Raw genomic sequence first — 25829 nt, 5'->3', positions numbered from 1 at the left:
TGGCCTTCCCGATCGGTCATCATCTTCAATGGAAAATTTACCTCTTTCGAAGCTTGCAGTCCAATTTTTCACGGTCGCATACGAAGTACATTGATCACCAAGGGTATTAAGCATATCTTCGTAAATCTGCTTACCTCTTTACCCTTTTAAATACAGGTACTTGATGATGGCTCGATACTCCAATTTATCGATTTTCACGATTTCGGTGGACATCTTCTTTCTTTTAATCTATTGCGTAACTCTGGTTTACTTTTTTGACCTCAAACTTCACACTGACACTTCTAATGGGTTATTGTTCGTTGCTATAGTAACGCAATATTTTTTTATGCATGGAACGGGATATCATATCAATACATACTCGTAGGTTATAAAAAACTTCACTCGCTTTGTACAAATGTTGATAGTTTACGATATACAGGGTGTGACAGTCCGTATGTCTGTTCGTTTGTCTTTACTCCTGCGGGCGCCAAATATCCTGATATTTTATTCGTTTTTTTTTTAACCGTGAAGTCTTGCAGGAATGCTTATCTCTTCCATGCTCGATGCTCGAAGCAAAAATATAATGAGTGGAATTGAACAATAATACAAGATTTAGGTCCCACAACCATGACCGTAACATGGCATTTACGCTCAGCAATATTTTCCTGAAAACATGGGGATAAAGCGGAGCAGAAAATTCATAATTCGTAGTTGCTTTGCGGCAAGTATTACAACTTCATCACACGGGTTCCGTTGTACGCTGTCTTTCTTCCCTCGCAATTTGTCTTTACTGCCTATTAAATGGCTTGAAAACGTCGATCGGCCTCGTCTTTTTCTCCTCATCTGAATTGTCTGGCAGCTATATCTCTACTCGTCTATTTCGAACGACTCAGAATGAGAGAGACCAGTCTCAACGCAAAAAGATCACTGGTTTATGGAGTAAGAGCTCTGTATTGGGATACGTTAGGATTCTAATCAAGTTTTTTGGTTTGTTGGTCGGAGAAACGACCTGATAGAAACAATAAGAGCAAGAGCACACAACAAAAACATTCTAATTATCTTTACATGAACTGGAAATGGTGATTAACAGTAAACCATTTGATGGGAAAAAATTTTGAGGAAAGTTGTCCAACTCTAGCAAGTTTTGCTCCATCAATGAAATGGTAGGCATCAAATTACTCGGAAATGGTGCATTATACGAGAAAATACACTGCGCAAAAAAATTAACGCACATTCTGAAAATCTCAATTTTAATGAAAGTTAATTCTACATTGATTTCCTTTTTATATTCTCTCGGGAAGGTTTTGAACGAAACAAGACACAATAAATGGAAGAAAAATTCAGGATTTCACCGAATCTTATGTGAAAGAAGAGAAATGAACAATTTTCAAAATACTGAAATGCTGATAAGTGATTTAATACTTGGTATTTCCACCCCTTGCGTTAATTACAGCTCGGCAACGACGGTTCATACTCAAAATGAGTGATCTTTAAATGTTCTGATCTAATCCTTCCCAGATTTCTCCGAGTTGGATTCCTAAATCATTGAGAGTAGCTGGATGATTTTCTGAACTTCTCAGCCTTCTATTGAGGTTGTTCCAAACCTGCTCAATCGGATTGAGATCTGGACTTCTTGCTGGCCATTCCATTCGAGGGACTTCAACCTCTTCAAGGTACTCCTGAACGATGCGCGCACGATGGGGTCTGGCATTATCGTCCATAAAAATGAAATTTTCACCAATGTATGGGGCAAATGGCACTACATGCTCTTCGAGAATGTTCCTTATATACTTATCAGCATTCATAGCTCCATTATCAACGACCACTAGGTCTGTGCGAGCAGTCAAAGATATTCCACCCTATACCATAATCGATCCTCCCCCGAAACCAGTAGTATTCAGGAAATTGCACTGAGCATATCTTTCATGTGGACGTCTGTATACAAGGGAACGTCGAGCACAATGGTAGAGGCAGAATCTAGACTCATCTGTGAAGGGAACTCTTTCCCAATCGGCCTCTTCCCAATGGATATGCTCTCTCGCAAAATCCAAACGCGCCCTTCAATGGGCTGGGGTAAAAGCTGGGTCTCTTGCCGCGACACGAGGCCTTAAATATTCTCTGAGGCGATTTCTTATTGTCTGAGTGCTAATTTGCACCTCATGAGTTTGCTCAAGCTGAATTTGAAGGAGGCGAGCGGTTGCAAACCGTTGTCTCAACGAAGAAACTCTCAAGTAACGTTCTTGAATGGCAGTTGTTACCCGTGGTCTACCCTGTCCTGGTCTTCGGACATTCATACCTGTCTCCCTGAATCGCTGCAACATTCTGGACACACTTGTATGGGAAACTCCAAACCTTTCTGCAATTCTTGTGTATGTCCACCCTTCCTCTCGCAAAACTACCGCTTGGGCACATTCCTCTTGGGTCAAATTGCGTGTTTCGCGTTGCACAGCGATCGAGTGTAGAAAATCAAACGAAAGAAAAACTATTGATCACTAGAATTGATCGAGAACAACTGATTTTAGAATAGAGCCAATACATTCAAAATCTGATAATATCATCTTTTTTTATTCCTGCTGGGAAAAAAACATCTGTATTGAAGAAAACCGTTGAAAGTGGATAACATACGCATGCATAATTCTGATAAAAATAATTATCATTGAGAACACCTTCAGTTGTAGAATGGATTTGAGATTTCCATAATGTGCGTTAAATTTTTTGCGCAGTGTACAAAGAATACTTTTATTTTACGAAACATTCAAATATTCTTTGAAATTTTGGTATTTTCATGGTATGTAATAGTCATAATGAGAAAACTGGAAGACGTGGGTGATATCTTGTGTTCGAAAAAGATTCATCAAATGAATGCAAAACTATATTCCGAAATTCATTTCATTCTATGAAACCGTTTGTGAGATAGAACTGAGAAAAATTTTGGTATTGTTTTTCAACAGCCTGTATCTTTCAAACCGAGCCGATTCGGAAAAAATGGTATAGTAAAAAAGTGTTTCTTTTGACCTTAAGAATCTACTGTTAAAATATTTGTACTCATCCTGTATATGCGAGATGAACGTCGCCTTAACCTTAACCTACCGTTAAGGTAAAATAACATGTTCATGCCTCGGCACGCAAAACTTCTAGAATCTAGACACACATTATATTGTCGTCTAACGTCTGAACCTAGTTGATGAAACACCTCGAAAACTCTGACCTCTTCTACCAAGAGCTCACGAAATATTACATCATGCCCCTGAAACGCGGTCTCTGCAAATTACCAGGAACTGCATCTGGTTTTCCAACCGTGTCCAATTTGACTGCGGCGGCTGTTCCCTCTGGTGATGCACTAACTGCCGCCTGTAAAATTGAAAGTTCAGCTTTCGCAGTGGATTCGCGTCCGAGACCTGCCTCGTTTCCATCAGAATGGCACGTTTCTGTAGCGTATTTCGAAATTTGCAAAATAATGTTAGTCGGGTATAACGAGCTCACCCATCGGTACATCCACTTATTTTAGAGAAAGGTGAATCCAGACGGGAGTTGCAGTGAGAAGACACGAGAATTAAATGTAGAACATTGTCAGCAGACAAACATTTTGAATCAATCAGGTCTTTTGCAATTAATCCCAAAAGTAACGGATTTTGAGAATAAGAAATAATTTCTCAACAGGTAGCAGTATCGTGAGTCCAATAATTTGGAATTATCTTCGAACTTAAATTGCTTTTCAAGTGCCACCATTGCTTTGTCGAAGCAGGACCGCTCGAATAAATATAAAAGACCCACAATATTTCTTGACAAGGAAACATCACTGAAATTTTTTTGCAACTATCCTTTTACACCTTACCTTGTATAGAATCCTTTCAAAAGTTGAACAATTCTGGTCAAAGAAGTGATAACTCTTCTGAGTGCATCAATTTCGCTACTGAGTGAACATGAAAGTACGATTGAAAAACGAGGTAAGGTGGACCTAATTTTTACACTGCGACAGCTCCAAGAGAGGGCCTGTGAACAACAATCAAGGATCTATACAGCCTACATCGATTTAAGTAAGGCCTTTGACTCGGTGAATCGGAGAGCGCTATGGAAAATCATGGGACGCCTTGGAGTGCAGTGTGTGAAAGCCTCCATACCAACAACACCGCTAGAATACAGCATAATGGCTCTACAACCGACCATTTCTTAACCAACTCTGGAATAAAACAAGGCTGCGTGTTAGCGCCCTTACTGTTCAATATTTTCGCCATAGCTGTGTCGATAATTGCTGACATGAGTATGCCTGTAAGAGGTGTTAGAATAAGATTCAGATTTGATGGAGCAGCTCAGAGGATCTACAGATAATGTAGGACAACTATAAACATATATACGAAGCTTTGGGCCTTAGACTCAATATCGACAAAACCAAAATCCTGCTAAGTCCGCCAGAAAGCCTTCAAACACATATCAGCCTGGAGGATGAAACTCTAGAACAGGTCGAGCAGTTCAAATACTTAAGAAGCTTCATAATACTAGGGCTAACCTAGATACGGAAATACACAACCGTATCAATTCGGTATCACGGGCATTCTGGAAGCTAAAGGACAGAGTGTTTCAAAATCACGCTTTCAATCTGAAGACCAAGACAGCTGTTTAAAAAGCAGTCGTCCTCCCAAAGCTTCTTTACGTAAGCGAAAGCTGGGCGTCCTACAGGCAACATTTTAAACAGCTTGAACAAACGCAACAAAGTTATCTAAGACAAATAATGCACATCAGATGGTTCCACAAAGTTTCAAATTCAGAAGTCTTGCAGCGCACGAGTTGTACAACAATTGAGACTCAAGTAACGAGGGCCCGACTCAGATGGAGCGGTTATCGCACCGATAGTTTTGTTTTTGAGTCTTTTTGTAGATTTATTCGTGGTGACGGGATACAGCAATGAACGAACGAATGAACGATTGAAAAAGCACAGCTTATGACTGATACAAATGGATGCTGAATGGAAATGTATAACCTCCACAATTCGACATATTTTTAAAACAGCCTGTTCGTCATCGGATAACCGTATTAGAATCATGTTGAAACGAATTTGTGACGGTGATATCAGCTTTCGGTACTAATGAAATATTCAACGCTTAATGCACTCAATTAAACAATAAATTGGCTTATCAGACCACTTCACTGATACATTATGGATATGGTCATTGGTGTTATACGTAACGTTCGAGGCCCTTGATATAAACGAATATTCTCCCAGAGACTAGAGATTCCAGCGATCCATCCATTAATATCGTTCTAAAATTAGAAATTTCACATAACGGTTCATTATTTTTAATGTGTGAGGAAATCTGCAACTTTTTAAATTCAAAACAAAATTGCATCGAGCCAGAGCTATACAGAGTGTTTTCAAAGGTGAGTTTTTTTTTGACAGAAGGTAGAACTCATCAAAATAAGTCGTTGAACCAAAAATTGTCTGTATGAAATATTCAAGATGGCTGAGATACAACCGCTTGAAGTTCGACAAAATTTCATTGAATTTCAAGTGCGGGAATGTGGAAGGTGACTCCGGCATTGCAAAAACGAAACAAAACATAAACATATGGCTGCACAATGAATGGTTCAGTACCAAGTTCATCGGATTAGATGCATCAGGTCACTTTTGAGAGAATTATAATTGTTGTATCGTGCAATTTAGGGTGAAAAAAAATGCAGAAAATCGAAGCAGTTTCTTGAAAGTGCTTATGTTAGTTATGTTGAAAAAAAACTACGACGATTGTTGGAATGTTCGAACAAGAAGATTGTGATGCCCATTGTGGAAAAATTCGTGAATAATTTAGACGAATTTTATTGGTGAGATTTTGAAGTATTATTGTATAATATTTTTTACACTTGTGTCCTAAATCTCTTCTGTCAGTTGGTGTCGAAATGAGCCATTTCATAAAATCGAGTAAGTTACTAAAAAATAATGAGAACAATTCAGCAATCCTAAGTTTCCATTTTCATTACAACGTGAATATTCAACATGCCAATATCCTAAACGAAACCGCATGGTCCAATCAGGAGATAAGTTTTTTCCCACTGCTTTGCGATAATTCAGCTAACAAACGGTTAAGGGTCGTATTAGGATCTATTTCAGTGATCATTTTCAATTTTTTTTGTTCAACTTTGTCATTTTGAAAGTTCTACTTCAGTAGAAGAAAAAAGCGTCACTTTCAAATACAGCCTGTATTTATGCAGAGAAAGTATTACATTGATTTATCTTATTAACTATTGAAAATATATTTCCCAACACAGTTTAATTGATTACGAAAAAAACAATTCACGTTTTAAAATATTATTTTGAATTGTAAACTGTGACAATTTCAGTTCACCCACACCTAGCCATTGACTTCTTACTCAATGCAATTCCCGATGAATTTCCACGAGTTTTTCACATTTCTCCACCATAAAGTAACTACAAATATTCAAACTATTTGAATTCGACGATAAACTTGAAATTGGAGTTTAAATCGAACAGGAAACAAGAACTATAAGCTATAATAACGATGATAACGTCAAGTGTAATATAATCCTTATTCCAACGTGAGAGAATAGAAATGGACGAAATGTTCGAACAATGTTTCAGAGAAATGTAAGGTCAAACGTCCGAAGCGATATGCCGTGAAAAGGCAATTTGTTGGGGAAGTGTGTACCTACCTACTTGAAACTCTATAGGTTTCCTCAGAAATGTCGAGGGAGACAGGATATGAGGTACTAAAATGGAAAGGTCAGAGGTTGACCTCTTGCGGTGAAATCATAATCAACTAAGGAAATTCATTCACATTTTTCTGGGTAGTAACTAGATAGGGAAAAATGGGAATCTTGTTTTCAACAAGAATATATTTGGCGAAAGATCATTTATCATATTTCATTGCAACATCGAAGTATTTACCCCTCTTCTACAATGAATTAGTATTCATTTTATTATAGGCCTGGACACCCACTGAAATAAGCTCTAAAGTTCCATTTGATTTATGTTTAACGTACAGGATAGAATTGATAATTGAATACTAGACATCATTGAAGTGTAATTGAGATTTATCTTTTCCTCCATTGTTTTATTTATTCCCTGATTGTCGAATGAAGTGTGGGCTTGCCATCTTAAACGGGCACTTATCACGTCAACGATGTAAAATTCAAGCCATGATTTTCACGATATGACCAAAATTGTTGATAAAAAATCGTTGCTGATTTGACATTCGTTCCTTCATTTTGATTTTGAATGGTTGCAATTCCTTCGTCTTATTCTATATGTCACTTATGAGTAGTATAGTGAGAAGGGGTTACAGTTCACTGCGACCTTAAGGTCTATTGTACTTATGAGTAAAAATATACTGCTCCACAAGAGTTAGGGATATCGTATTCAATCGTTTTTAAAAGTAAGTAATCTTCGAGAAAATCGCTGTAAAATCATTTAAAACTCAATAACTTGAATCGATCCAATAAAAATCAGTATGAGACATTTCGTCAATCTGGTCGCCTTTTACTGAAGTTTGGTTTTTTGCATATACTTCCTGAATGTTCTATTTTGAAATCAAGTCAGTTTATCAACGGCTTCGATTTGAAACGAGTTTTCTGAAAATGCCAAGACGTAAATTAACAAACGCTGAGGCTAATAGGGCTATCGGAATGCTACAGGATGGCCTAACTCAGGTTGTTGTGACGGAAAGGCTCCAAAGTGTGATATCTCGACTTTGGAATAGGTTCAGGGAGACAGGTTCCATGTTGGAAAGACCAAGGCTTGGTGGGCGACGAAAAACAACACCTGCTCAGGATCATTTCGGCGAGAAGAAACCCTACATCTACGCGAAGAATGCTACGGAATACTCTTCAAAATGCAGATGGGGTCCAAGTTTCCATCGAAACCATCAGACGACGTTTCAGAGAGGTGAATCTAGGTTCTAGATGTCCATTAAGAGGAGTTCCATTCACACGTGACCATAAGCGTCAAAGATTGGAATGGGCGAGGCAACATATCAATTGGAACGATCAATGGCGTAGTGTCCTTTTCACTGATGAATCCAGATATGGACGATTTTCAGATTTTCGAAGAATAAGGGTATGGACAATCCCACGCATACCCCGTAATCGTCGCTATGTACAAGAAGACCATCCATTCCGAGGGGGTAGTGTTGTGGTATGGGCCGGGATATGTTTCAACGGGCGCACAGATCTGCACATTTGTCCTGGGAATATGACCGCCTTATACTATAGGGAGCATGTAATTGACAATATTTTGCCAAATTTTCACGCTGCTATTGGTGAAGCTTTTCAATTTCTAGACGATAATGCTAGACCGCACCGTGCAGTCATAATTGAGAATGCGCGCGAGGAGCTTGGTATTCCACATTTACCAATACCTCCGCACTCACCAGATTTGAATTGCATAGAATATGCATGGAATATGCTCCAAAGAAGATTAGATAATCATCAACCTACCCCAGAATCCTTAAATCTGAGAGAGCTTCTGCCCTGTTTATGGAACCAAATCCCTCAAGAAATGTTCAACAACCTCTTGTGTAGTATGCAAAGAAGATGTCAAGCTATTATTGATGCCCGTGGAGGCCACACATTGTATTGATAGTCTTAAAATGCTTGAATTTTCTGGGAAAAAAATTTCGTTATTTTACCTTGTATACGCTGCAGACCTACAGGCTAAAATTAATTTGCAACTTGAAATCATATTAATATGAGTTTTCATCACAAAAATCTTATTTTAACTATTTTTTTTGCAATTTAAGTCAATATCCCTCAGTCATGTAGAGCAGTTTATAATATGTTCATCCACTTTGCTTTGTGAACATTCGAAATTTTCATCGTATTGTATCAACTGATGGAAAAGACAGCTATATCGAGGATTCATCTGAATTTTCCACCCAAAAATAGGTCCTGTCGAACAACATTTTTTTCTCGTTTGTTCGTTTCTATGTGCTTATTGTTAGGAATTCGGGAATTAAAAATCAAAAATCATTTATTCCAGTCTGCAGTTCGTTCACAATGTCCGGATTATTTTCCGTCATGGCTATGAAACAAAATATATACAAATATCGCTCCAATTAGGAATGGAATAACGAAGGGAGGTTTTCATTTTGTACATACGAATCGGTTCGAAAACATTCCCTGCCACGTTATATGACCCCTAGAAATGTTCATAACAACATACATAATCCGGAATCGCAATTCAATACACATATTCGGCACGTTTCAATATTTACGACCTGTGACTTTTATCGACCTGCCCGTCGAACAACAAGCTGTGGCACATTGTTACCACTCTGGTGTGGAACGCGGCCCGAAAACACTGAAACGGATTTTTAATTATTAACAGCCGACAACAACGTGCTTACGAGCGTGGCTGGGATGCGTATTTCGAAAAGTTCATTCGGAGTTGGTATATGGTCGCAAAGGGTTTGCGACCAATTTCAGATGATGATCATTGTGGATATTGAGGAACTGAAGAGGTGAAAATGCAATTGGCTACTTGCTCCAAAGAAGGAAACTAGGCAACGCGCGAGTTGTACAACAATTGAGACTATCAGAAATGACCTGAATAATAACGTCGTTCAATATTCAGTATGACTTTCCTAGTAACCCTGTATACGAAGCTTTAGGCCTTAGACTCAATATCGACAAAACCAAAATCCTAGTAAGTCCGCCAGAAAGCCTTCAAACACATATCAGCTTGGAGAATGAAACTCTGGAACAGGCCGAGCAGTTCAAATACTTGGAAAGCTTCATAAATACTATGGCTAATCTGGACATGGAAATACACAACCGTATCAATTCGGCATCAAGGGCATTCTGGAAGCTAAAGGTCAGAGTGTTTCAAAATCACGACCTCAATCTGAAGACCAAGACAGCTGTTTACAAAGCAGTGGTCCTCCCAACGCTTCTTTACGGAAGCGAAAACTGGACGCCCTACAGGCCAGATATTATAACAGCTTGAACAAACGCAACAACGTCATCTAAGACAAATAATGCACATCAGATGATTCCACAAAGTTTCAAATGCGGAAGTCTTGCAGCGCGCGAGTTCTATAACAATTGAGACTCGAGTAACGAGAGCCCGACTCAGATGGAGCGGCCACATACTGAGGATGCAAGGCAAAAGACTCCCCAAAATATCTCTGTATGGCGAATTCACAGAGAGAGCCCGAAAACCAGGAGGCCAGTATAAGCGGTTTAAGGATATACTGCATCAATCCCTAAAATCAGTTGATGCTAATCATAACTGGGAACAACTAGTATTAGACAAGTCACAGTGAAGGTCTTTGGTACACAGTTATAGTGGAGACTCGAGAAGAATACAGCCATGCCCGGAGTGTGGAAGGATCTGTAGGTCACGGTTGGGTCTCTTCAGTCACAGGAAGGCACACAGTCACAACTAGCCCTAAGAAATTACAAGTCTGTTCGCACCTTTAATCTTTTTTTTTCGTCTTATTGTAGATTTATTCCTGGTAACTGGATACAGCAATGAATGAATGGAGGCAAATCTCCACTGGTCTGGTAGCAGAAAGGGGGTTCCGAAAGGAAGAAAAACAGGAAACTGACCTTCCTTCCTTATAAGCTTCGTGATTATCATCTCGCTGATAGAGAAGACACAAGGCACAAACTCAAATTTGCTCAATATCACTGATAATTTCAATAGAAATAATGACGAATGGTAAGATATTTTTTTGTTTTTCACGACGGAACAGTTGGTGCGGATACTGTATGCGAAATGGATAGGTTGCATTTTCTAAGATTCACCCTGTGTTTTTGAATGGACCCCAAAACATGTTTGCGATAAAATGACTCTAATGAAATTTAATTCTGTGCTATCAAACATCAAACCCTAATTTCCTAGGGCTGCTTGCGACTTTGAGCCCTCCTGTGACTGAAGAGACCCAGCGGCGATCTACAGATCCTTCCACACTCCGGGCATGGATAGTCACTAACCAGATCTGGCCGCCGCTGTATTCTTCTCGAGTCTCCATTATAACTGTGGACCAAAGACCTCCACTTCCATCTATCTAACGCTAGTTGTTCCCAGTTATGATTGGCATTAACTGATTTTGGGGATTGATGTAATATATCCTTAAACCGCTTATACTGGATTCCTGGTTTCCGAGCTCCCTCTGTGAATTCACCATACAGGGCTATTTTGGGGCGTCTTATTTCTTGTATCCTCAGAATGTGGCCGCTCCATCTGAGTCGGGCTCTCGTTACTTGAGTCTCAATTGTTGTACAACTCGTGCGCTGCAAGACTTGTGCATTTGAAACTTTGTGAAACAATCTGATGTGCATTATTTGTCTTAGATGACGTTGTTGCGTTTGTTCAAGCTGTTTAATATGTCTCCTGTAGGGTGTCCAGCTTTCGCTTCCGTAAAGAAGCGTGGGGAGGACCACTGCTTTGTAAACAGCTGTCTTGGTCTTCAGATTGAGGTCGTGATTTTGAAACACTCTGTCTTTTAGCTTCCAGGATGCCCGTGATGCCGAATTGATACGGTTGTGCATTTCAACTCGTACACATCCTTCGAATTGAATTTTGTGGTTAAGTAGTGATTTTGAAAAGTGAAAAAGAAATTGGGTAGTTTATTCACTTAGAATTTCATGGATTTATTAAACCATCATCATCATCATCATCATTGCTGAATCTCGTTTCCTAGAATAAATATACAAAAATACCATCGGTGCGGTCAATCTTATAATTTCTTAGGGCTACTTGAGACTGTGTGCCCTCCAGTGATTCAAGAGACCCAACCGTGACCTACAGATCCTTCCACACTCCGGGCATGGATAGTTACCAACCAGATCTGGCCGCCGCTGTATTCTTCTCGAGTCTCCATTATAACTCCACTATGATCTATCTAACGCTGGTTGTTCCCAGTTATGATTGGCATCAACTGATTTTAGGGATTGATGCAGTATATCCTTAAATCGTTTATACTGGCTTCCTGGTTTCCGAGCTCCCTCTGTGAATTCGCCATACAGAACTATTTTGGGGAGTCTTGTGTCTTGCATCCTCAGAATGTGGTCGCTCCATCTGAGTCGGGCTCTCGTTACTTGATTCTCAATTGTGTACAACTCGTGCGCTGCATTGGAAACTTTGTGGAACCATTATTTGCCCCAGATGACGTTGTTGCGTTTGTTCAAGCTATTTAATATGTCGCCTGTAGTTAAGAAGCGTTGGAAGGACCACTGCTTTGTAAACAGCTGTCTTGGTCTTCAGATTGAGGTCGTCATTTTGAAATACTCTGTCTTTTAGCTTCTAGAATGCCGTTTTGATACGATTGTGTATTTCCGTCTCCAGGTTAGCCCTAGTATTTATGAAGCTTATGAAGTATTTGAACTGCTCGACCTGTTCTAGAGTTTCATTCTCCAGGCTGAAATCTGTTTAAAGGCATTCTGGCGGACTTACCAGGATTTTGGTTTTGTCAATATTGAGTCTAAGGCCTAAAGCTTCGTAAATATGTTTATAGGTGTCCAACATTATCTGTAGATCCTCTAGGCTACTAGCGATAAGTGCGCAGTCGTCTGCATATTAAGTTCAGTGATAAACTTGGTACTGGTTTTTGCTCTGAGGCGCTTCAGGTTAAACAGGCCTCCATCAAATCTGAATCTCATCCCACCACCTCTTACGGGCATACTCATGTCAGCAATTATCGACACAGCTATGGCGAAAATATTGAACAGTAAGGGCGCTAACACGCAGCCTTGTTTTATTCCAGAGTTGGTTGAGAAATGGTCGGTTGTAGAACCATTGTGCTGTATTCTAGCGGTGTTGTTGGTATGAAGGCTTTTACACACTGCTAAGAACTTTTCGGGTACTCCAAGACGTGCCATGATTTTCCATAGCGCTCTCCGATTTACCGAATCGAATGCCTTACTTAGTTATTATTAGTTCCTTAATAATCTTTGTATTGGTTTTTACTCTATGGCACTTCAGGTTAAACAGGCCGTCATCAAATCTGAATCTTATTCCAACACCCCTTACAGGCATACTCATGTCAGCAATTATCGAGACAGCTATGGCGAAAATACTGAACAATAAAGGCTCTAACACGCAGCCTTGTTTTATTCCAGAGTTGGTTAAGAAATGGTCGGTTGTAGAGCCATTATGCTGTATTCTAGCGGTGTTGTTGGTATGGAGGCTTTTACACACTGCTAAAAATTTTTCGTGTACTCCAAGGCGTCCCATGATTTTTCATAGCTCACTGTTGTTCACGGACCTTCTCTTGCAGCCGTCGCAATGTGAAAATTAGGACCACCGTACCTCTATTAGGTCGAAAGCCGCACTGGGCGCACTGGGATTCAGGTAATAGCTTTTCTAAGAGTGGAATCAGACGATTAGCCATAATTCAATGGGTAAAACAAGCCTCCATCAAATCTGAATGCTAATCCAACACCTCTTACAGGCATACTCATGTCAGCAATTATCAAGACGGCTATGGCGAAAATATTGAACAAGCAGCAAACGCTCTGAAACCAGCGGACATTTTTCATTCCATAAAGAAAACGCCAACTATTCACTTAATAACATAATTTCCTCGCTCTCGACGACGAAGATAATTACATCCGCAGCAGCACAATTTTCTCTATTTTACCTCTCTTCCGAACTCGATAACACCCCAGCAACCTCGAATAAGAAACTAATTTCCATTAGGCTTAATCTGATGATACGATAAACCAATACCGAAAGACAATCAAGCTAAGACCCTGTTACTCCGAGGGAAAACAAGGTAGGGAAATTCACATTAATTAGACAGCGTTATCTGATGTTTCCCGCTCGCCGGGATAAACTTATGAATGAAAATAACGAATGGGGTGAAGGCTCCGCAGCAGCCGATAGCGTATATTGCCCAGTTAGGAAAATTGATAATCGGATTAGGCGTTGTGTATGGCGAGCCTTTCCGCAACATTAGCTCCACAACGTAGCGGGAGGAAATAATGGGGAATTACTTCAATTCTCCGTAAATCCCGAAATTTGTGCCTTTAATCTTTCACTATTGCGGCGACTCGTGAAGTGTAATCTTTCTGTTAGCACAACAGACGGAAATAAAGACTGCGAGACTGAAAATAGAAGAATTCAGTCGGGATTCGGTCGTGTCTTCTTGGAAACGTATGGCCGCGGTGATGTAGTTTTCACGAAACATTTACAGACTTCTCGACAGATACAAAATGCTTAAAAATAACAGCGTATCAGAGGATCAAGCTATTTCGTTTATTGGCCGTTACATTTGTTTTATTCTTGCAGAAAGGTTTCGAAACGATCTATTAAAAATGACGACGTGTTGAAGAATGCAATCGTAAGTAGTGGAGGAGAAATCTTCACTGTCCAAAGATCTGCCATTCGTTAAGGCTACGTTGGAGGGCGCATGTTTCATTCATACTTATTTTTCAGCGAATTAGAACATGTTTTTTGGTATTATTGATCATATATTGAGATAACTGAGAATGAGACGACAGGGAAGAAGTCTCAATCTTGTAGAGCTTCTTCCTCTCCAAACAAGTACGAGGATATATTGAAAAATTCTTAGCCTACCATATAACCAAACAAAATTTTAATGTCAAAATATTTTATTACTTAACATATTCTCCTCTTAATTGGATACATTTATTACAGCGAAACTGCAACGTCTCTAGACCTTTCAAAACAAAAGTTTCTTCTTGCTCTGCAAACCAAACCTCCACAACTTTTATTACCTCCTCGTTTGAAGAAAATTTACGACCTTTTAAACTTTTTTTCAGTTGAGGAAACAGATGATAGTCGGATGGAGTCAAATCTGGTGAATGAGGGGGATGTTCTAGTAATTCAAACCCTAAATCACGAATTTTTTGCATGGCAACATGTGATTTGTGTGCAGGGGCGTTGTCCTGCACTTTTAGCTTTCCGCGTCTTTTCTCTTTAATTTTTTCCCATAGAGTGGTCAGTAATGTCGAAAAGTAATCTCCTTATCCAAAAAATCAATCATGAAGCAAGAACTTTTCCACCAGATTTTTGGACACGAAACTTCTTAGGTCTTGGAGAACCAGTGTGTCGCCATTCCATCGATTGTTGCTTTGTTTCTGGATCGTAGAAATGTACCCAAGTCTCATCCATAGTAACAATTCGGTTCAAGAAGTCTACATCGTTTTAAAATCTAGCACAGATCGAACGCGATGCTTCTACCCTTGCAAGCTTTTGGTCAACATTCAAACATTTGGGGATCCATTTTGCAGCAATTTTTCTCATGCCCAAATTGACAAGAACTATATGATGAACGCCTTCGTATGAAATATTCAGTGCTTCAGATATCCGTTTTAGCCCAATTCGACGGTCTGATAAAATCATGCCATGAACTGCATCGATATTTTCGGGAACTGACACAGAAACTGGCCTTCCCGATCGGTCATCATCTTCAACGGAAAATTCACCTCTTTTGAAGCTTGCAGTCCAATTTTTCACGGTCGCATACGAAGGACATTGATCACCAAGGGTATCAAGTATCAAGTACTTGATGATGGCTCGATACTCCAATTTTTCGATTTTCACAATTTCGGTGGACATCTTCTTTCTTTTAATTTATTGCGTAACTCTGGTTTACTTTTTCGACCTCAAACTTCACACTGACACTTCTAATGAGTTATTGTTCGTTTTTATGGCAACTCAATATTTTTTTTATGCGTGGAACTAGTCTAGGCTAACTAGATATCAATACATCCTCGTATATGTCACCTTGCTCGTCACCTTCAGTAATACGAGTACGTAAGAGTCAAAGACTCACCTCGTATCTACATGTATTAGAAATTGTGAAATGAAATTTCATGTTGTTCTTCAAACGTGATAGTAATGGACGAAAAAATGAGAAAAAAGAATAATATTTAGGATCCCCAAAACGGTACCATTCTTCTACCGCATATTCCGAATCAACGTGCATGAATAATTTGATAAATACTAATGCCTCCCAACCTAATGGTTGTTACGAACATACTTCAGCTGCTAGGTGGAAAGCGTAGAGCAGCCATATTAAGGGGATCGAGGTAGGCGGAAGGAATTGGGATAAATTAACCTCAAGTTATACGATTAAATTTTACGGCCCGTTTGTTGGCAACAGGCAAACTTGAAATTACACCATCCTCTGCTGCTCGAAGTAATTCATAATCCTAAGATGTAATTCAACGAGAAATGGGGCACACGCATGAGATTTAGAACGAGCTTTCGTCAAATACCTTCAAGATTTTATTAGCATTCGGGTCGAGGAACAGATCATGCATTCATCGAAATAACAGACGGATCGTTCTGGGTCTTGTATTTTTATTGAAGCTGCGTTACATCATTTGAATGCGGGAAATTCTTAAATATTACCCGCAAGGCGAATTTTCTCATGATCTGGCAATCCTTTATATTACTGCACCCTCTAAATGGTGTAAGGACCAATTGAATGATAGCTACTAGTGATGCCCACGAGACCAACTAGACTTTACTAAGTCTCGTCTCGTGGTCTGTAGTCTCTTCTCGTCTTATCTCTTGCTTGTAGCCTAGTAGTTCATAGCGTTTTGTGAACGCGGAATATTTAAATCTAATTATGACTATAACGTTCACTACCTACCGGGTGATTTTCCCCATTTATTTGCATTTGGAAGTATAATTATCAAAAAAGTGTCAGAAGTTTTTTCAATTTTCTACTGAATAACCACTGGTATATCTGTGGGAGATGATTCCCAACATAAGGGTCCTGTAGCGTTCCTCGAACAACTGAAGAGCAGAAGAATCATCACTTGGAATACTAGACCTGGTCGAAGCACACTCCCAGTCAAAAGTAAGATTTGGCTATTATTAATTTGAGTACTGAAGGCATTTCTAACGACGAGGGTGATCCTCCACCAAGATCAGCAGAAGATTTTTGACGCAGAGATGATATTCCTCCCAGTGCAATTGAAGGACAAGTTATGTACCTATGATTATTTATTTTTTTCTTCATTCATCATCAAGTCTTTGAATAAGTTTTGATGAAAGCTTTATTATTCACTTTTTTTTTCTGGTTTTCTGCTCTGTTTCTTTGTTTCAAATATTATTTCGAAATGGGAAAGAGGATAAAGAAATTTTTATATATATACAGAAAAGAAGCCCTTCAGTATTAAAAACTTATTCTGCAAACATATTTGTCATCACTACACTACACACGGGGAGACAGGGTTTTTTTACTGAGGTTTTCTCCTAAACTCTTGTATCACACTCCAAGTTGTATGGTACCCCGTTACACTAACCTTTGCTAAAACTAATACATATGCTATATTGTTTGAGAACCAAAATTGTATTGCCCACATTCAAAAGAATATACATATATTGTTAGTGTGATAATTATTTTGAAGTTGATAAATGAATAATGTTTTCCGACAAAGATTTTCGAATTTTTGGTTTCAATCGGCTTATTCTAAAGATTCAGCTATTCGAAGAGGAGGCACCTGATAAAATAAATGTATGAAAAAAAACAGATCTTTTTAAAATATCAGTATATAGGTTGTTTCATCAGCATTAGGTCATTGCCTAAGGAATAATGATTTGAATCAGAATATGACGAAGGGATCAAGTAAGACTAAATGAAATATTGCTATGGAAAGAAATCAAAGTTGCCATTTGTTCGCTTTTTGCTGATAATTTAAGCGTTTAATTCTCATTGCCTTCAAAATCGGCACAGCGGTTTAACATTGAGAAAGTAATCTTATTTTATTTATTACTACAAATTTTTTAGTAGTAGCGTCTGCCACATGAATGTCTTCTGATGATGAAATAGAATGGTAGCTATTTTTGACAACAATTCTTTGTGATTAGGTAGATAGGAAGGATGTGAAAATCATTTTCTCAGAATATTGGTGATATTTGAGAATAGGATAATTTTGGACGTTTTTGAGAAAAACGCAATTAAAGACTTAATTGTCATATACAGGGGGAAATTTTGATTTTTTTGAATTCATGAAAAGTCTGGGGATCCGGGAGAGTTGAACCCCTTTTCACTCCGAAGCCACTCAAGTCGTATCTTTAAATAGTAGCAACTCATTTTTTTGCGACAAGATATCATGTCCAAATAGGTTACGATAGATAATAGTAGAGTGATGGTGAGATGAACATTTTGAGTATGTACAGCAATTTGTTTTAGCAACCGAAAATTGGCTCATGTCTCCCTAACCCATAGAAGAGTTGAACAGGGGGCGAGAGAGACTTGACCATGATTTTGTTTATCAGGAAAAACATTGAAAGAAAACATTTCCAATAACCAACGATTGTCTATGTCAAGGTTTTCATCATCAGTTGTATTAGCGCATGAAATACATATTTTCTAGTTCAGAGTCACTCTGCCTTATTTCCCAGATGTTTTCTACTTATTTGAACCTTTGCATATTTTTATATATTTATTTCTATTATTCAATTTTCTTTTTTGAAGCAAACTATTATCTCAGCTCAGTGCGGGAACTTTGACCACTGATTATATCTCCCGACCATAGCATGGGTCAAGTCTACCGCACGCCCTTTTAGTCTATTCAACAGTTTTATTGTAACTTTTACAACTATTATTAAATAGGCTCATCGTTTGTAAAACAATATCAACCAATGAAAGCAATAAAACTAAATAAAACCACGCACTCATTGAACTTTCCAGACAGTGTAACAAACAATAATTATTCAATTTCTTACTTCCTAACAACAAAATCACGTTCAACCCTCTCACTCCCGAACAACCACGAGTGTCTTGTTACGAGTATGTCGCAAGCTATTGACGATACCGGTAGAGCTAAATTTGAATTGAAATATTTGAGGTGGTTCAAGTCTCCTACCTGAGCAAGTCTCCCGGACTCCCCTTGTTGCGGGAACTCTTAAGTGGTAAGAAAAAATGGACTGTATTTCAAAGAAAAAAAAAAGAAAATTAAAAGAAGGTACACTGGAAGACTCAATACATCAAACTAATAACAAAATATTACGGCAACACCCCCTACATATAAATTATGAAGCGTATAGCAAATAACAGAAAGTATCGATGTTTTTCCTCAATATCGATTAAATATCACTAAATTCAGCTTGCCTGATGAACTTCGTGTTATCATTCAAATTCTTACCTTTCTGAGAAACTATTAGATCTATTAACTTGAAATTTTTCTGTATATCAATGTGAATTTAGTAATCAACTAACAGACCGTTTACAAGGATTTAAAATTTTCCTTCAAATTTTTTTTCTCTTCATAAAAATCTAGTTCTATTCATGAGAACTAATTATTTTTGTGTTGGTTTCTTCAAATAACATAAAAAAATTGTGAACTTCAAATGTACAACTTTTTTCGCTTCTGAGAAAAAGGAATAGGTTAAAAACATGTAATAGTGGTGAGGAATAAACATGAATAAAGAGTAGGAAAAGTGTTAAACAATAATTGCACCAAATTATATGTAAAATGAACTCCTATAGACGAGTGAATACTCTGAATGTCAAGGAAGAATTGATCGGCATTTAAAACTACCCCTAAAACAGTAACACAGTGTCACACACCACATCTCAATAGTGTTGGACGAAACTACTAGATCGACTGAACATCGGAGGTTTCATTCGCACAAAGGATATTTTATTTCACGGAAACCGATCCAGAAGATGAAAGTAATCAGGGTGACTTTCGGCTATGCATGTAATTAAAACCTTTATGCATATTCACTTCTATAGGGGCAAGGGTGATGCGGTTTAATTAGCGTTCGAAGAGGTCCCCAACAGACTACGGGGTTATTGGATAATAACGCCGGAAGTTGCAGACGAAATTGTCATAAAAGTTTATGTGCCCATGTAATTTAAGGACTTGGAGCAATGATGGGAGGAATATTCACTCTATTTTGTTGGGGTAGCCTTATTGACTTGGTGGAGACCTGCCATCAGACGACGCGACGGGAAGTCTTGTTCGGTTATTGAGCTACTTAATCCGAAAATTTAACGGCCCACTTGGATAAGTTTATATAAAGTTATGTCGGAGCGAATTGTGTGACATCCATATATGGATATGTTTTTCGAACTGCTGAAACGGGTGTTAGATTTTGAATTGGTATTCGCAGAAATGAATAACTTGCACTAAAATTTTGGTATTCAAACCTTCATGATGCATTTTGCTTGAAAAAAGTTCAGAGCCCAGAAAAATTGTTAAAAATCGTGCTGAATTTCAAGAAGGATAACTTGAAAATGTGTCAAGAAATTATCATCTCAGCCAACCAGGAAAGGAAACAAACTCTTCACTAAACCGACAGATTAAATAAAAAATTAAACATAGAAAATGTTATGTCTCTTATCGAACGAAATTCTAATTGTTGAATGCTCAGACACGTTAAATCTTTACACAAGATCAAATACACATCCATATTGTTCCAACCCTCAATCTCACTACCTAACCCCTAAATTTTTCTGCCATCTCTCAATCTTGCCCTTTTGCCTTTACAAAAGCCCACTCTGTATATTCCTTAGCTGTCGAATAGTTTATGACATACAGGGTGTTTTTAAAGGTGAGGCTCTTTTTTGACAGAAAGTAGAACTCATCGAAATAAGTCGTTTATCCAAAAATTGTCTATATAAAATATGCAAGATGGCTGAGATACAACACTTAGAATTTCGACAAAATTTCATTGAATTTCAAGTACGGGACTGTGGAAGGTGACTCCGGCATCGCAAAAACGAAACAAAACATAAACATATGGCTGAACAACGAACGGTTCAGTACCAAGTCCATCGGATTAGATGCATCAGGTCACTTTTGAGAGAATCATAATGGTTGTATCGTGCAATTCAGGGCGAAAAAAAATTTAGAAAATGGAGGCCATTTCTTGAAAGTGCTTATGTTATTATAGTTTTGTTGAAAAAGAGCTCTGATGTTTCACCATTTCATCCCATTTGTACGACGATTGTTGAAATGGTCGAACAAGAAGATTGTGATGCCCATTGCGAAAAAATTCGTGTATAATTTAGGCGAAATTTATTGGTGAGATTTTGAATTATTATTCTATTTTTTACACTTGTGTCCTAAGTCTCTTCTGTCAGTTGGTATCGAAATGAGCCATTTCATAAACTCGTGTAAGTTCCATTTTCATTACCATGTAAATATCGAACGAGCCAATAAGTTTTTTCCCACTGCTTTGCGATAATTCAACTAACAAACGGTCTAGGGTCGTATTAGGATCTATTTCAGTAATCATTTAGGATTTTTTCTCAACTTTGTCATTTTGAAAATTTTGTATAGATGATTTTTGGTGAAACGCTTCATTTTAACCAGTTCTACCTTCTGTTGAAAAAAAAGTCCCACCTTCAAATACACCCTGTATACAGGGTGAGTCTTCGACTCGTACAAATATTTTGACAGTAAATTTAAAAGGTCAAAAGAAGCACTTTTTTCCTTCACCATTTTTTTCGAATCGTCTCGGATTAAACGATACAGGCTGTTGAAAAATTATTCTTTGTATTAGAGTCCCTTTTATTTTATAGCTTCCTTTAACCCTACTAACGTCCAGTTTCATAATCGAATTAAAGGTCACTTTAATCTTAAAGCTTCCTTTACGTCCAGTTTCATAATCAAATTTAAAGTCACTTTAAGCTTAAAGCTTCCTTTACTGTCATTTTTAGTAGGTTAAAAGAAAGCTTTAATATTAAAGCGACTTTAGGTTTGATTATGAAACCGGCCGTTATTGTCCTTTTTAGTAGGATTAAAGGAGGCTTTAAAATTAAAGGGACTTTAGGTTTGATTATGAAACCGGCAGTAAAAATGACAGTAAAGGAAGCTTTAAGCTTAAAGCGACTTTAAATTTGATTATAAAACTGGACCTTAGTAATTTAGTATAAACACTTTTTTCCTATACCATTTTTTCCTATTCGGCCTTTATAAAAAGATGCAGCCATCTTGAGTTTTCAAAATGAGCTGTGCCACCCAGGGAAAAACAAAATTAGCTTCAGAATGAATAGCTAAATCTGTAAGATTACACATCTGTGGATCTTTTTGAAAGAGTTGTTTGTATTCAGCCAAAGTACCCTATTTTGATATTTCACAGATACTTTTTAATTCTTGAATATCAAATTACACGAAAACGGCGCATTATACGAGAAAATATGAGGAATACTTTGATTTTACAAAATGTTCAAATATTCATTAGATAGATAGTTACAAGAGTTTGGTTCTTTGAATTTTTGGTATTTTTATGGTACGTAATGGTCATAATGAAAAAAAAATGGAAGACATATATTCAATATATTGTGTTCGGAAATGATTCATTAAATAAAATAAATAAAGAGCTATATTCCGCAATTCACTTCATCAGATAAATCCGTTTGTAAGATGAAAATAACATTTTTTTATGGTTTTTCAACAGCCTTATCTTTCAAGCCGAGCCGATTTGGAAAAAACAGTAAAGGAAAAGAGTGTTTCTTTCAACCTCAAGAATCTACTGTTGAGATATTTGTTTCGAGTCAGGGACTCACCCTATATTTCCAACTATGAATGAAGCCGGGCTTATTTGGCAGAATTAGAAATGAAATGGTTGGTGTTCTGCATTCATATAGTTATCATCACTTTTTAGCCAAAAAATTTCCGAACAGCTGTAATTATTTCAAAGGAAAAGAGCTAAAAATCATTGACCAAGTGAAATTGTCCATAGGTGATCACGAGGTTGGTACTTACCGTGAACTGTTAGCATTGCTGGTGGAGATTCCCTGGATCCGACCAAATTATGCGCCACACACTGATATTTTCCCTCGTCATGCTGACGTACGTCGTTTATCATGAGGTTTCCACCGTCGACAATTCGCATCCTTCTGTCCGAATCGACGTCCAACTGCTCGCCGTCCTTCTTCCAAACCAAATTGGGCTCCGGATGACCACGCGGAGCACCACATTGAAGAAGTGCTGTTTCACCTGCTGCAACCCGGGTATCAGTTGGCATGGTCCTGAATTCGTCTCGAAGAACTGAAAGGAGAAACGATAATTCAAAGTAAAAGATATGAAGAGAATTTCATTATATTGATTAATCATAATACAAGCTTCCTGACACTATTAGCATATTGTCCACATTTATACATACGAAGATTTATTGAAAAACTCTTAGCCTAATACAGAACCAAACAAGATTTCAATTTCAAAATATTTTATTACTCAACAAATTCTGCTCTCAATTGGATACATTTATTACAGTGAACCTGTAACGTCTCTAGACCTTTCAAAAAAAATGTTTCTTTTTACTCTGCAAACCAGACCTCCACAGCTTTTATTACCTCCTCATTGGAAGAAAATTTACGACATCAAAGAGATGATAGTCGGATGGAGCCAAATCTGGTGAATAAGGGGGGTGTTCTAGTCATTCAAACCCGAAATCACGATTTTTTTGCATGGCAATATGAGATTTATGTGCAGGGGCGTTGTCCAGCAAAAACAAAACACCTTTTTATAGCTTTCCGCGTCTTTTCTCTTTAATTTTTTCCCGCAGAGTGGTCAGTAATGTCGAATAGCAATCTCCTTATCCAAAAAATCAATCATGATTACTCCATAGCAATCCCAAAAAACTGAAGCAAGAACTTCCTGCAGATTTTTGGACAAGAAACTTCTTAGGTCTTGGAGAACCAGAGTGTCGCCATTCCATCGATTGTTGCTTTGTTTCTGGATCGCAGAAATGTACCCAAGTCTCATCCATAGTAACAATTGGGTTTAAGAAGTCTATATCGTTTTCAAATCGAGCACAGATCGAACGCGATGCTTCTACCCCTGCACGCTTTTGGTCAACATTCAAACATTTGGGGATCCATTTTTCAGCAATTTTTCTCATGTCCAAATTGACTTAAAGTGTATGATGAACGTGTTCATATGGAATATTCAGTGCTTCAGATATCCGTTTTAGCCCAATTCGACGGTATGATAAAATCATGTCATGAACTGCATCGATATTTTCGGGGACTGATACAGAAACTGGCCTTCCCGATCAGTCATCATCTTCCATGAAAAATTTACCTCTTTTGAAGCTTGCAATCCAATTTTTTACGGTCGCATACGAAGGACATTGATCACCAAGGGTATTAAGCATATCTTCGTAAATCTGCTTAGATCTTAATCCTTTTAAATGCAGGTACTTGATGATGGTTCGATACTACGAGTTCGATTTTCACAATTTCGGTGGACATCTCCTTTCTTTCAATTTATTGCGTAACAATGGCTTACTTTTTTGATCTCAAACTTCACACTAACACTTCTGATGAGTTATTTTTCGTTGCTATGGTAACGCATAATTTTTTTTATGGATGGATCTGGTCTTGGCTAACTAGATATCAATACATCCTCGTATGGTATTGACAAGATTTCAGGTGGATATCACTTCATCTACATAGGCTTCGTTTGGCAGCTTATGCCCTTAGAAGTAGTTCAAATGAATTCTTAATAATTGAGAAAGTTGAAGAATTAAAGAAAAAAGCCTTGTAGTTGTAAATCTCGAAATTTCATCCAGCTCAGTGCAACCGTTCGGTCTTGAAGAATATTTAACTCACCCCATCTTTTTGGGAATGTTTCAAAGGTCAACTTTCGACACGCGCATCTCTTAGAAAAATCATCGTAGATCTGAATATGGCGAGTATTCCAAAAGAGCAACTCTTGTAGTTATAAATTTCGAAAATTCATCGAGCTCGGTGCAAAGTTTGGTCTTTTTTTCAGCTGACTTCACCCTCTTGGGAATTTTTCGAAGGTCAACTTTTAGCACGCGTATCTCCAAGAAAAATCATCGTAGATCTGAATATGATGAGTGTTCCGAGAGAGCAACTCTTTTTGTTATAGATTTCGAAATTTCATCGATCTCAGCACAACCGTTCGGCCTTGGCGATTTTGTGACTGACCCCATATTTTTGGAAAAAAGAAGAGCAACCTGTTCTTGAAGTAACTATGCAAAAAAATATTTCTCTGAAGTTGTCAAAGGGCTGAATGTATCAAAGATTATAGAGTAGAAAGATAGGAAACGAGGCGACTAAAGCGATTTGAGCGCCATCTGTGTGTCACGCGTGTTTTTAAGACGCTAGGACTAGTTAAAATATAAATTTGAGTGCCATTTGCAGAAATATATGAAATTTTTTAAGATTTCAGACGTCAATTTTGATCAAGGAGGTTTTGAATGTTTTGATTCTCATTCCGCTTTTTGTTTATCTGGCTCGTTCTAGTTGTTGATTTTTGAATTTTTTTGTCTTATTTCTTGGTGAAAACATCAAAATATTGTTCGAAAATTATTGAATGGTGAAGAACGGTGGATCAAATAATAAAATGTATTTTACGTGATTAAGTTTTTCACTCAACTAAGGAAAATGGAAGCGTAAATAATAAAAATCGTAACATGTGAATCGATCATTCATTGATTCTAATTTTCAGTGCTCCGAAGTGGATAAAATTCTCAGGGCTTGAAGACAATTACTTCAGCAAACACTACTAACTACACCATGTGCAATGAACATTTTACTGCAGGTCAATTGAGAACTGTTCATCGACGTAAACTGTTGTATGCAGAAAGCATCCCTTGCATGAACGGCCTATTAAGGGGAAATTATGATTTTTATAGGTCCATTCAATTATTTTCAATTGCCACTCTTTCAATATATTCAGAAATGCAGAGGTTTTATTGATTTCCATTTGGGAACCGAATGTGAGTGTTTTGTTCATTCAGTAATCAATTTGTATATTGTGTCAGGAAGAGACCATATCATAAGGAAATCATAAAAAAAGCACCAAGAAACTATACTGACATACAGTTCTTGCATATGTCTGTAAGGTTTTTTTTTAGTGCGGTTCTGAAAATTCTTTAAATAATACCTACATATGTAAGTAACTGGAATATGCATGCTATGATGGTATATTGA

The 25829-nt window shown here is 37.8% G+C and overlaps 1 protein-coding gene across 2 annotated transcripts in view; it reads right to left on the bottom strand.

Moving 5' to 3' along the window:
* Positions 1 to 25829, bottom strand: part of LOC123306226 (roundabout homolog 2-like) — a 256341-nt gene that overhangs the window by 22389 nt on the left and 208123 nt on the right. For both annotated transcript variants that reach the window (XM_044898813.1, XM_044891624.1), the window contains exon 3: positions 22630 to 22914. In XM_044898813.1, the coding sequence (XP_044754748.1) occupies positions 22630 to 22914 (285 nt within the window). The remainder of the gene's footprint in view (positions 1 to 22629; positions 22915 to 25829) is intronic.

The sequence above is a fragment of the Coccinella septempunctata genome, chromosome 1, assembly GCF_907165205.1.
Source record: "Coccinella septempunctata chromosome 1, icCocSept1.1, whole genome shotgun sequence".
Lineage (NCBI taxonomy): Eukaryota > Metazoa > Arthropoda > Insecta > Coleoptera > Coccinellidae > Coccinella > Coccinella septempunctata.
The sequence above is the reverse complement of the archived record's forward strand: the minus strand, read 5'-3'. Positions and strand labels throughout refer to the sequence as shown.